This window comes from Salmo salar, chromosome 05 (assembly GCF_965601325.2).
Source record: "Salmo salar chromosome 05, fSalSal1, whole genome shotgun sequence".
NCBI classification, from domain to species: domain Eukaryota; kingdom Metazoa; phylum Chordata; class Actinopteri; order Salmoniformes; family Salmonidae; genus Salmo; species Salmo salar.
The window spans coordinates 69,850,034-69,862,170 of NC_138295.1; the positions used below are offsets into that span (position 1 = coordinate 69,850,034).

General features: G+C 43.8%; 1 protein-coding gene across 1 annotated transcript in view; it reads right to left on the reverse strand.

The window, feature by feature from the left end:
• LOC106605615 (histone-lysine N-methyltransferase 2B) overlaps positions 1 to 12,137 on the reverse strand; it is a 62,800-nt gene that overhangs the window by 18,050 nt on the left and 32,613 nt on the right. The window contains exons 15-26 of the mRNA XM_014201450.3: positions 5,918 to 6,102; positions 5,497 to 5,598; positions 5,260 to 5,370; positions 4,563 to 4,639; positions 3,175 to 3,410; positions 2,907 to 3,061; positions 2,531 to 2,668; positions 2,216 to 2,374; positions 2,009 to 2,126; positions 1,806 to 1,884; positions 1,551 to 1,711; positions 85 to 228 (exon numbers count right to left, since the gene is read on the reverse strand). Of these exons, the coding sequence (XP_014056925.2) occupies positions 85 to 228; positions 1,551 to 1,711; positions 1,806 to 1,884; positions 2,009 to 2,126; positions 2,216 to 2,374; positions 2,531 to 2,668; positions 2,907 to 3,061; positions 3,175 to 3,410; positions 4,563 to 4,639; positions 5,260 to 5,370; positions 5,497 to 5,598; positions 5,918 to 6,102 (1,665 nt within the window). The remainder of the gene's footprint in view (positions 1 to 84; positions 229 to 1,550; positions 1,712 to 1,805; positions 1,885 to 2,008; positions 2,127 to 2,215; positions 2,375 to 2,530; positions 2,669 to 2,906; positions 3,062 to 3,174; positions 3,411 to 4,562; positions 4,640 to 5,259; positions 5,371 to 5,496; positions 5,599 to 5,917; positions 6,103 to 12,137) is intronic.

Consider the following 12,137-nt stretch of genomic DNA (forward strand, 5'->3'; position numbering starts at 1 on the left):
AATCAATCTAAACCTGACAATTGTTGGATTTTTTTACCCAGAGGTGTTCTAGAAAACAACATCAGCCAACTACGGAACAGTTACCTGGGGAGGGCAAAGGCCGGAACAGTCCTCCAGCTGGTCTCCTGATTTTGGGCCTTGCCCCTTGGTCAGGTTTAGGGAGTGGAGCTGAGAAGCTGGGAGTAGTGGGTCGAGAATGTGCCACGTCAACCTCTTGGGCATCAGATTCTAGAGGTGAAGCAACAACAACAACTGTGTTTCCTATGCCACGGCCAAGTCTTTCCAATATCCACTTTGCAGTGTAAGAAAGCCAACAGTTACACATTCACACTAATATTTTATTCTGAACAAAAAGAGAAACTCAACATTCAACAATTTCAAAGATTCCATTGACAGTTCATAAGGAAATCAGGCAATTTAAATAAATTCATTAGGCCCTAATCTATGGATTTCACATGACTGGGAATACAGATATGCATATTCTGGTCACAGATATCTTTAAAAAAAGGTAGGGGCGTGGATCAGAAAACTGGTGTGACCATTATTTTTGCCTCATGCAGCACAACACATCTCCTTTGCAAAGAGTTGATGAAGCTGTTGATTGTGGCTTGTGGAATATTGTCCCACTCCAATTCAACGGCTGCGCGAAGTTGCTGGATAGTGGCAGGAACTGGAACACACTGTTGTACATGTCGATCCAGAGCATCACAAACATGCTGAAGGAGTGACATGTCTGGTGAGTATGCAGGCCATGGAAGAACTGGGACATTTTCAGCTCCCAGGAATTGTGTACAGATCCTTGCGACATGGGGCAGTGCATTATCATTCTGAAACATGAGGTGATGGCCGCAGATGAATGGCACGACAATTGGCCTCAGGATCGCGTCACGGTATCTGTGCATTCAAATTGCCATCAATAAAATGCAATTGTGTTCTATGTCCGTAGCTTATGCCTGCCCATACCCTCACGTCACGATGAGGCACTCGGTTCACAACATTGACATTAGCAAACCGCTCACCCACACGGGGCCATAGACGTGATCTGCAGTTGTGAGGTCGGTTGGGCATACTGCCAAATTCTCTAAAACAACTTTGGTGGCAGCTTATGGTAGAGAACTGAACATTCAATTCACTGTCAACACATCTGGTGGACATTCCTGCAGTCAGCATGCAAATTACGCGCGCCCTCAAAACTTGAGACACCTGTGGTATTGTGTTGTGTGATAAAACTGCAAATTTAAGAGTGGCCTTTTATTATCCCCAGCACAAGGTGCACCTGTGTAATGATTATACTGTTTAATCAGCTTCTTCATATGCCACACCCGTCAGGTGAATTGATTATCTTGGTAAAGGAGAAATGCTCACTAATAGGGATGTAAACAAATTTGTGCAGAGAACTTGAGCGAAATAGGCTTGTACATATAGAAATTGCTATGATATTTTATTTCAGCTCATGAAACATGGGACCAACACCTTACACATTGCACTTATATTTTTGTTCAGTGTAGTAGTGAGGGTTTGATGCAGTGTTGTGTTACCAGGACTCTCACCTGACTGGGGGCAGGGGCTGTGTGCTATAGTGCTATTCTCTCCCTTATCAGGCATCTCTTCAGCAGGTTTCTCAGGGACCGGAGGGCGGACCTCACGGATCGTACATGTGTATTTGCATCGCCGCAGTGGGTTCACCGTGCTCCAGTACCAGCGAGAACACCTGCGGAGAGGAGGAATTGAAAGGAAGTCATAAAAACCACATCTGAACATGCCAATTTCTGATTCATTATTAATTATGAATTGCTGCTACTTACCGGTAACCCACTGGGAAAAGTTTTCCTTGCTTTGCAGACAGCTCAGTCAGAATACCTAGCTTTTCAATCTGCAAAGAGCCTGAATTCAGAAAATAACAATGATTAGATGAGTAAAACCCATGACCAGTCCTGTGTCCACTGTACTGTGATACCTGTACTCAAGTGAGCTAAAAATAACAATGTAATGTGTTGAGAAAACATACCAATCATCAAATTGATGTTTTCTGGCTCCAGTCCGGTCAAGAACTTCCTGCGAAGACTGACCCCATCAAAGTCCACGTACATCCTCCGATTCACCTCAAACCCTTGGCCGGTGATGATCTGCAATGGAGCAAGAACAATGTACACATGCGTGAGGAAACTCATGAAAAAAAACACAGTCTCACTACTGAGTAGTCCCAGGACTTTACCTTGCCACTGATGAGGTCTCTGTGTTTGTAGCAGTAGACCTTCTTGTCGTCCTGGAATACACAGTTGCGGGAGCGGGCACACATGAAGTGGTAGTTGCTCTGGCAGGAGGTCAGACAGCAGCCCACTGTGGCACCTGTATGGTTACAGCGTTCACAGCGCTGAGGGAACAAGAGACAGACAGGTTAGATCAGTCCAGGAGGAAGAGAAAAGGGGTGGATAAGGCATTTGAGAGAGACGGACGTTGGACAAAGAAACACAAACTACAGCTGCTGGAAAAACAAGAACAGCACTGCACAAATAAAGTGAAGCCTCACCATGAAGCGCCCCCTAGCGACGGCACTGTGCACGTGCATCAGAGAGCCATTGTCCTCCTCGAACACCTCGGCGGACCACATGGAGCAGTTGATGTGAGCCCATTCGTTCTGGCCCAGGTACAGCAGCCTGCCCGCCTCCTGAGGAACACACGGAGGAGGTTAGAAATACAGAACTGCTGGGTTACCTACTGTGTGGATTTGGTTGACTTAATTTCCTGTGAGTCAAGGGATGTTATGTTGAACAAGGATGTGAAGGCTTAGTGCTCTGAAGTCAGATTGTGTTTGGTGTTTCTTTCCACCATGCTGTGATTCCTTAAGTCATTTTTGACAAGGGCTTCTCAGAAGTGTTCTGAAACCTAGTTTCAGTCTTACTCACATTGGACTTAGCATCTCCATACTTTTGGCACAGTGAGCATTGCCTCCCGTCGTCCTTGGACCACCCTGTGTCTAGGTCAGCCTTGGACAGCCGTCCCTCAGACTTGGATGGCCGTCCCTCAGACATGGATTGCCGTCCGGCTCTTCCCCTTTTCCCTGAGGGACAAATGCCAGACATCAAACAAAAACCACAACAATCCCCTTAGGAAATTGGTCTATTCAATATTTGCTTTCTCATAGTTTTTCCACCCCTCAGTTGTGTAAAGTACCTTTGAGTTTATTAAGCCTGAAAGCCCTGTTTTTTCTGAAGTGGAGGCCCCTGGTTGGCTCTGTGGTCAGTGGGGTGGTGGGGTGAGGCACCTCTTCTTGTTTCACCTCCAGGAGTGGTACATTCTCCATCTGCAGGGTCCCCAGAGGGGCCCTGGACCTTAGCTCCTCCCTCTCACGCCACTGGGCGTACACATGCTCAGTGGTGGGGGGCTGAACCGCATGGGACAGCATCCCACTGCAATGGGAAAGAGAATGGATGGAGAAATGGAGGGGTGAGGAGATGAAAAAAAGAGTTAGTCAAGTTGAGTCATGCTGTGCCAGATTCCAACTTGAGTTACCAGCACGTAACTCAAATTTGGATGGTTTAGGCAAACATCTGAGTTACATGCACACAGTTACACTCAAGTTAGAATTTGACTTGAAGAGTACACAACTGAGACAGTGGCTCACATCTAGCTGATTATACTCATTTACATTAAGAAACAATACGTTTATTAATCAATCTATCCTCCCAGAAGACAAGGTGACAGGCAGGTCAGGTCCTGAGCTTACAACTCTACCTTTACCACTATGTGCATCACCCGACAATGAGCTAAATGAAGTCACTACTCTGTGTCCTCCGTCGCAGGGAAGGAAAGATGTGAACTGGGAATGTGTGAGAGAGGAGGGGACAGTCCTGGTTTTAACATCCAGAAAAAGAAAATAATTGTAAGACTAGCTTCTGTAACTTCCTGTCACATTATATTTGAATGACTGTTCCCCCACTTTAAAGTTGTTGTTGACAGTATAGTACAATTCAATCAACTCATCATCAGGATGTGAACAACAGGGGTGGCATACAAATGTGTGGCAAACCAGGAAACATAAATCAGTTGCTCCACTGAATGTAGGCTTATGTTTCTTCATGGGAAAATACATACATTCCTGCAGGGCAGTAGTGAAGCAATATGTTACAACCCAAAGTTAAACTGGAATTTCATAGACATTTTCACGAGTCAATATCTGATGACTTAAAACATGGCAACTTCTTCAACCTAAGTGTTAAATCCTCCAAATCCCAATGTCTGAGAAATAACTCCCAGACAGATAACCCTCAAAGAGCCTTGGTAAATCGATCGCCGAGTTTACAAGCATAACAAAAACCAGGTTTAACAGACTATGACAGGATCATTAACTAGATTCAGCCGCGGGTCGACTGCAAAATGTAGACTGCGAAATGATCACAAGAAGCCCAAACAGATATAATAATTTGACTAAAAGAGTAATATCAAAACTTACATTTGTATAAAACCACTTATTTCTCTTTATGCGTGGGAAATAAAATCACTGTGGGCCACCAGTTGAGATATCCTGAACTAGAAGATATGAGGAGCAGATTGCTACTCACATAGGCAGGTCTTTGGGTCGGGGGTCCCACACTTTGGGGTCCTGACTGTTGAACCAGCTGAAGACCTCCTCCAGAAGCTGCAGAGAGAACAGTGAGGAGAGGGTGAATCTACACTCCCCTGTTGGCCATTTTAAAACGTGTACTGCTTTTTTCTTTACAATAAACATTCCAAATGTTCTTGGATTCAACCATCTTCTATGACTTTAGTTTGAACCAAGTGAACCTATGACCACCAGGGGAGTCATGACCACCAGAATCACAGCGCCCCATAACTCATTTCCAATTACATACCGTTCTGCAGACTAGACAGCCATATGGAACAACTTAAGACACCACAAGACATATACTGAGGACTGATGTCACTGACTGAGTACAGACCATGCATTGTGTTAGGGTATTCAAGTGTCTGTGTTGTCTAACTTCTGATATGTAACTTTATGAAACATTTAAACTAGTGTGTACAGTCTATACACAATATTTCAAAATAAGTTGAGAATGTCTCAAGCAAGATGAGCGTAAACAGCTGTGTTCACATCGTGCAGCCAAGTGTAGTGGGAACATTTGTATATCCGTTTATTATCACGTGTGTGTGCTTTTAACAAAAAAGCTGTGTTCATGTAGCTAAAGTACAGGAAAAACGCAATAACATTGCAGAAGACCTCGTTCAACCAACTGCTGTCTGAGTACTCCGCATTACCTTCAAGTAGTAGGAGCGGGCCACGGCTGTGGGCCTTTCATCCTCCGGGAGAGACTCCTCCTGATCCAGACGCCTCCGCACCACTTGCACCACATCTTCATGGAATGATTTCTACAACATAAATAGACAAGGAAATATACAAACAGAGTTATTTAGCTGACACTACTCACTCATCTTCCTTTGAAATCTTTGAGATCCTGTCGTGCCAATTCAGATGCTATATAGACAGACACTGACCAGGGTGGTGTAGAGGCCTTTGTCAAACTTCTTGCCCACAGCACGGAGGTCACAGGCTGGCTGGCCCTCCGCTCCACTGTCAGGGTCAACCTGGGTCACACACTACAGGAGGGGAATAGGGTCAAATTTAGTATGCTACAGAGAAACAACACAAGCACTTATGTGCAACAGTTCAAGAGGAACAGGCAAATAGTCCTAGCAGATCTGTCTGTAAATGTACATCTGATATCAGCTAATAAACTTTTTTTAAAAGAGAGTCGTTGCACTCGTTCTTTTAAATTATTTCTTCAGAAAAGCCACATCAAAACTTGACTACAAGTCATGCTAGGTGTTAAAAAGCCTGTTGCTATTTTCAGCCTGAGCATCCTGTCTCATTTATCATCCTGTGGTAAGAAGCATTGTACGGCCTTGTATCTCCCACCTGTGAGCAGGCAATGAGGTGCTGGGTGAGAGTGGAGGTGAGCAGGCAGGCCAGCACCTTCTCTACCCCAGCCCTCAGCTCCATGTGGAGCAGCTCCCTCCAGGCGCTGGGCTGGGACTGGCTGCAGGGCCGGCAGGAATATGCCACACTCTCTGGCAGGCTGGACAGAATCTCATACAGGTCACCTGGAGGGGAAGAGAACGGAGAACAACCATTCCTTGGCACTACATCAAAGCATGGGAGATAACAGCATGTGATTAACTTCAGATTTGGGCTGACCCAGACAGAGGCGTCTGTTCCTTAGACCAATCAAAATTGTAATTTTTTCCCCCACATATAAACACACCCTATACATTTGAATAAAATCAACTATATGCACCGAGCTTGTCTGGTGATTTAAGCTCAATGTTTGATTAAATAATTTAGACAAATTACTCATGAGGGAGCCCATTGGGCACACTGAGTAAAAACATTTATAATAAATGACAGCAAGTCTCTCCTCCCTGGTGCAGCAAACAGCAAGTGTTTATTGCACTGTCCGTGCCAATGCTGCAACATAATAACAGCGATTTCATTTCTTACTGGTTTCTTAAACTGAAAAGTTATGTTACTGAAATACCTACATTTGTTAAGGAACAATATTCCCTAGACCCTTGTTCTCTTTACGTGAAATATGTATGCACTGCATGCACGTGACCAATAAGGCCTTGCCTATAGCCTATCATAATCAGATCAATAAATTGGTTTTAAACTCCGAACACATGAAAACAAAATGGATGTGAAAAATAAACTTGAAAGTGCCAAGAGTGAGCAAAGCTGTCAAGACAAAGGGTGGCTACTTTGAAGAATCTCAAATATAAAATATTTTTGTTTGTTTACTACATGATTCCATGTGTTATTTCATAGTTTTGACGTCTTCACTATTATTCTACAATCTCGAAAAATAAGATTTCAGAGTGCCCTATGGTGGCGGTGGGGTTACGGTACGGGCTGGCATAAGCTACGGACAACGAACACAATTACATTTTATGGCAATCTGAATGCACAGAGATACCGTAACAAGATCCTGAGGCCCATTGTCGTGCCACTCATCAGCCGCCATCATATTTCAGCATGATAATGCACGGCCCCATGTCGCAAGGATCTGTACACAATTCCTGGAAGTTAAAAATGTCCCAGTTCTTCCATGGCCTGCATACTCACCAGACATGTGACCCATTAAATATGTTTGGTATGCTCTGGATCGACGTGTATGTCAGCGCATTCCAGTTCCCGCCAATATCCAGCAGCTTCGCACAGCCATTGAAATGTGGGACAACAATCTCATCTCTGTACCACACACAATCAATTCTCATTTATGTACCACACACACACACTTATCTGTAAGGTCCCTCAGTTGAGCAGTGAATTTCAAACACAGAATCAACCACAAAGACCAGGGATGTTTTCCAATGCCTTGCAAAGGTCACCTAGGTGGGCTAAAAAAAGCAGAAATTGAATATCCCTTTGAGCATGGTGAAGATATTCATTACAGTTTGGATGGTGTATCAATACACCCAGTCACTCACTACAAAGTTGCCAGAGAGGAAGGAAACCGCTCAGGAATTTCAACATGATGACAATCGTGACTTTTTAAAAAACAGTTAAAGAGTTTAATGGCTGTGATAGAAGAAAAATGAGGATGGATCAACATTGTAGTTGAAAATAACCATGGCCTCTAAACCTTCAAGCTGTATACTGGACCCCATTCCAACTAAACTACTGAAAGAGCTGCTTTCTGTGCTTGGCCCTCCTATGTTGAACATAATAAACGGCTCTCTATCCACCGGATGTGTACCAAACTCACTAAAAGTGGCAGTAATAAAGCCTCTCTTGAAAAAGCCAAATCTTGACCCAGAAATTATAAAAAACTATCGGCCTATATCGAATCTTCCATTCCTCTCAAAATTTTAGAAAAAGCTGTTGCGCAGCAACTCACTGCCTTCCTGAAGACAAACAATGTACACAAAACGCTTCAGTCTGGTTTTGGTCCCCATCATAACATTGAGACTGCACTTGTGAAGGTGGTAAATGACCTTTTAATGACGTCAGACCGAGGTTCTGCGTCTGTCCTCGTGCTCCTAGATCTTAGTGCTGCTTTTGATACCATCAATCACCACATTCTTTTGGAGAGATTGGAAACCCAAATTGGTCTACATGGACAAGTTCTGGCCTGGTTTAGGTCTTATCTGTCGGAAAGATATCAGTTTGTCTCTGTGAATGGTTTGTCCTCTGACAAATCAACTGTAAATTTCGGTGTTCCTCAAGGTTCCGTTTTAGGACCACTATTGTTTTCACTATATATTTTACCTCTTGGGGATGTCATTCGAAAACATAATGTTAAATTTCACTGCTATGCGGATGACACACAGCTGTATATTTCAATGAAACATGGTGAAGCCCCAAAATGTCTCAGACATAAGGAAGTGGATGGCTGCAAACTTTCTACTCTTAAACTCGGACAAAACAGAGATGCTTGTTCTAGGTCCCAAGAAACAAAAGAGATCTTCTGTTGAATCTGACAATTAATCTGGATGGTTGTACAGTCGTCTCAAATAAAACTGTGAAGGACCTCGGCGTTACTCTGGACCCTGATCTCTCTTTTGAAGAACATATCAAGACTGTTTCAAGGACAGCTTTTTTCCATCTACGTAACATTGCAAAAATCGGAAACTTTCTGTCCAAAAATGACGCAGAAAAATTAATCCATGCCTTTGTTACTTCTAGGTTGGACTACTGCAATGCTCTACTTTCCGGCTACCCGGATAAAGCACTAAATAAACTTCAGTTAGTGCTAAATACGGCTGCTAGAATCCTGACTAGAACCAAAAATGTGATCATATTACTCCAGCGCTCGCCTCCCTACACTGGCTTCCTGTTAAGGCAAGGGCTGATTTCAAGGTTTTACTGCTAACCTACAAAGCATTACATGGGCTTGCTCCTACCTATCTTTCCGATTTGGTCCTGCCGTACATACCTACACGTACGCTACGGTCACAAGACGCGTGCCTGCTAATTGTTCCTAGAATTTCTAAGCAAACAGCTGGAGGCAGGGCTTTCTCCTATAGAGCTCCATTTTTATGGAATAGTCTGCCTACCCATGTGAGAGACGCAGACTCAGTCTCAACCTTTAAGTCTTTACTGAAGACACATCTCTTCAGTAGGTCCTATGATTAAGTGTAGTCTGGCCCAGGGGTGTGAAGGTGAATGGAAAAGCACTGGAGCAACGAACCGCCCTTGCTGTCTCTGCCTTGCCCGTTCCCCTCTCTCCACTGGGATTCTCTGCCTCTACCCCTATTACGGGGGCTGAGTCACTGGCTTACTGGTGTTCTTCCATTCCGTCCCTGGGAGGGGTGCGTCACTTGAGTGGGTTGAGTCACTGACGTGGTCTTCCTGTCTGGGTTGGTGCCCCCCATTGGGCTGTGCCGTGGCGGAGATCTTTGTGGGCTATACTCGGCCTTGTCCCGGGATGGTATGTTGGTGGTTGGAGATATCCCTCCAGTGGTGTGGAGGCTGTGCTTTGGCAAAGTGGGGGGGTTATATCCTACCTGTTTGGCCCTGTCCGGGGGTTTCATCGGATGGGGCCACAGCGTCTCCTGACCCCTCCTGTCTCAGCCTCCAGTATTTATGCTGCAGTAGTTTATGTGTTGGGGGGCTAGGGTCAGTCTGTCACATCTGGAATATTTCTCTTGTCTTTTCCGGTGTCCTGTGTGAATTTAAATATGCTCTCTCTAATTCTCTCTCTTTCTTTCTTTCTTTCTTTCTTTCTCTCTCTCTCGGAGGACCTGAGCCCTAGGACCATGCCTCAGGACTACCTGGCTTGATGACTCCTTGCTGTCCCCAGTTCACCTGGCCGTGCTGCTGCTCCAGTTCCAACTGTTCTGCCTGCAGCTATGGAACCCTGACCTGTTCACCGGACGTGCTACCTGTCCCAGACCTGCTGTTTTCAACTCTCTAGAGATGGCAGGAGCGGTAGAGATACTCTCAATGATCGGCTATGAAAAAGCCAACTGACACTTACTCTTGTGTTACTGACTTGTTGCACCCTCGACAACTACTATGATTATTATTATTTGACAATGCTGGTCATTTATGAACATTTGAACATCTAGGCCATGTGCTGTTATAATCTCCACCCGGCACAGCCAGAAGAGGACTGGCCACCCCTCATAGCCTGGTTCCTCTCTAGGTTTCTTCCTAGGTTATTGGCCTTTCTAGGGAGTTTTTCCTAGCCACCGTGCTTCTACACCTGCATTGCTTGCTGTTTGGGGTTTTAGGCTGGGTTTCTGTACAGCACTTTGAGATATCAGCTGATGTAAGAAGGGCTATATAAATACATTTGATTTGATTTGTAGTTACTCCACAATACTAATTGACAGAGTGAAAAGTAGGAAGCCTGTGTATACCAAAAATTCTCCAAAACATGCATCCTGTTTGCAGTAAGGCACTAAAGTAAAACTGCAAAGAATTTGACTAAGAAATGAACTTTATGTCCTGAATACCAGTGGTGTAAAGTACTTAAGGAGTACTTTAAAGTATTTTTATCTAAGTAGTTTTCCCCAGTATCTGTACTTCGCTATTTATATTTTTGACAACTTTTACTTCACTACATTCCTAAAGAAGATATACTTTTTACTCCATAGATTTTCCCTGACACCCGAAAGTACTCGCTACATTTTGAAAGCTTAGCAGGACAGGAAAATGGTCCAATTCACGCACTTATCAAGAGAATATCCCTGGTCATCCCTACTGTCTGTGATGGACTCACTAAACACAAATCCTTCATTTGTAAATTATATCTGAGGGGGAGAGTGTGCCCCTGTCTAGCTGTAAAAAAAAGAAAGGAAAAAAATTAAAAAAAATAAAAATTGTGCTGTCTGGTTTGCTTAATAAGGAATTTGCAATGATTTACAGTTTTACTTTTGATACTTAACTATATTTAAAACCAAATACTTTTAGACTATTACTCAATTAGTATTTTACTGGGTGACTGTCACGAGTCATTTTCTATTAAAAGGTATCTTTACTTTTACTCAAGTGAGCATCAAGAGCCTTTTAGCTACGCTTTCCTGGATATCCCTTAGATGTTCATTACTCTCATTTGCAATCTCCAAGTTGTTCCTTGTCTTTTCCTCTGAGGGAAGCCATGGTTGAGTCACCGCGCTTTACCAACTGATTGGTTTATTGTTATACATAGATTACCACTCACTCTCTACCAGGTACTTGGGGATATATTGACCTATCGATTTTATGGGCATAATTTAAACTCTGGTGTCTGGCTTCTATATATACAAACAGTTTTGTCTGTAAAAACACATCTACTCACTCCCCATGCGTCCTATCGGTACCCTCCTATGGCGTAAATTCCAAGGAAAACTAACTGAAACTAGACAAACAATTTTTTGGGGAGAAACATGTTCCTGAGAGTAAAGGTCAACTTCTTCATAACTGGAGAAAAAACCCACTACAAAAGCACAAGATGGGAAACTTTGTTATTATATACAGTTGAAGTCAGAAGTTTACATACACCTTAGCCAAATAGGTTCCCACAATAAGTTGGATGAAGTTTGGCCCATTCCTCCTGACAGAGCTGGCGTAACTGAGTCAGGTTTGTAGGCCTCCTTGCTCGCACACGCTTTTTCAGTTCTGCCCACAAATTTTCTATAGGATTGAGGTCAGGGCTTTGTGATGGCCACTCCAATACCTTGACTTTGTTGTCCTTAAGCCATTTTGCCACAACTTTGGAAGTATGCTTGGGGTCATTGTCCATTTGGAAGACCCATTTGCGACCAAGCTTTAACTTCCTGACTGATGTCTTGAGATGTTGTTTCAATATATCCACATTTTCCTTCCACATAATGCCATCTATTTTGTGAAGTGCACCAGTCCCTCCTACAGCAAAGCACCCCCACAACATGCTGCCACCCCCGTGCTTCACGGTTGGGATGGTGTTCTTCGGCTTGCAAGCCTCCCCCTTTTTCCTCCAAACACAACATTTCAACTGGATTCAGCTGGTCAGTCTGTCATGGAAAGAGCAGGTGTGTCTAATGTTTTGTACACTCAGTGTATGCTCTCTATTGTGAAAGCGGGGATGCAAACTGTTGAGTGCCTAAAAAGGTGACAGACATTCTTTACACAGAAACACACAAAAAAACTACGTAAACTGCAAGAAAATGTGCCT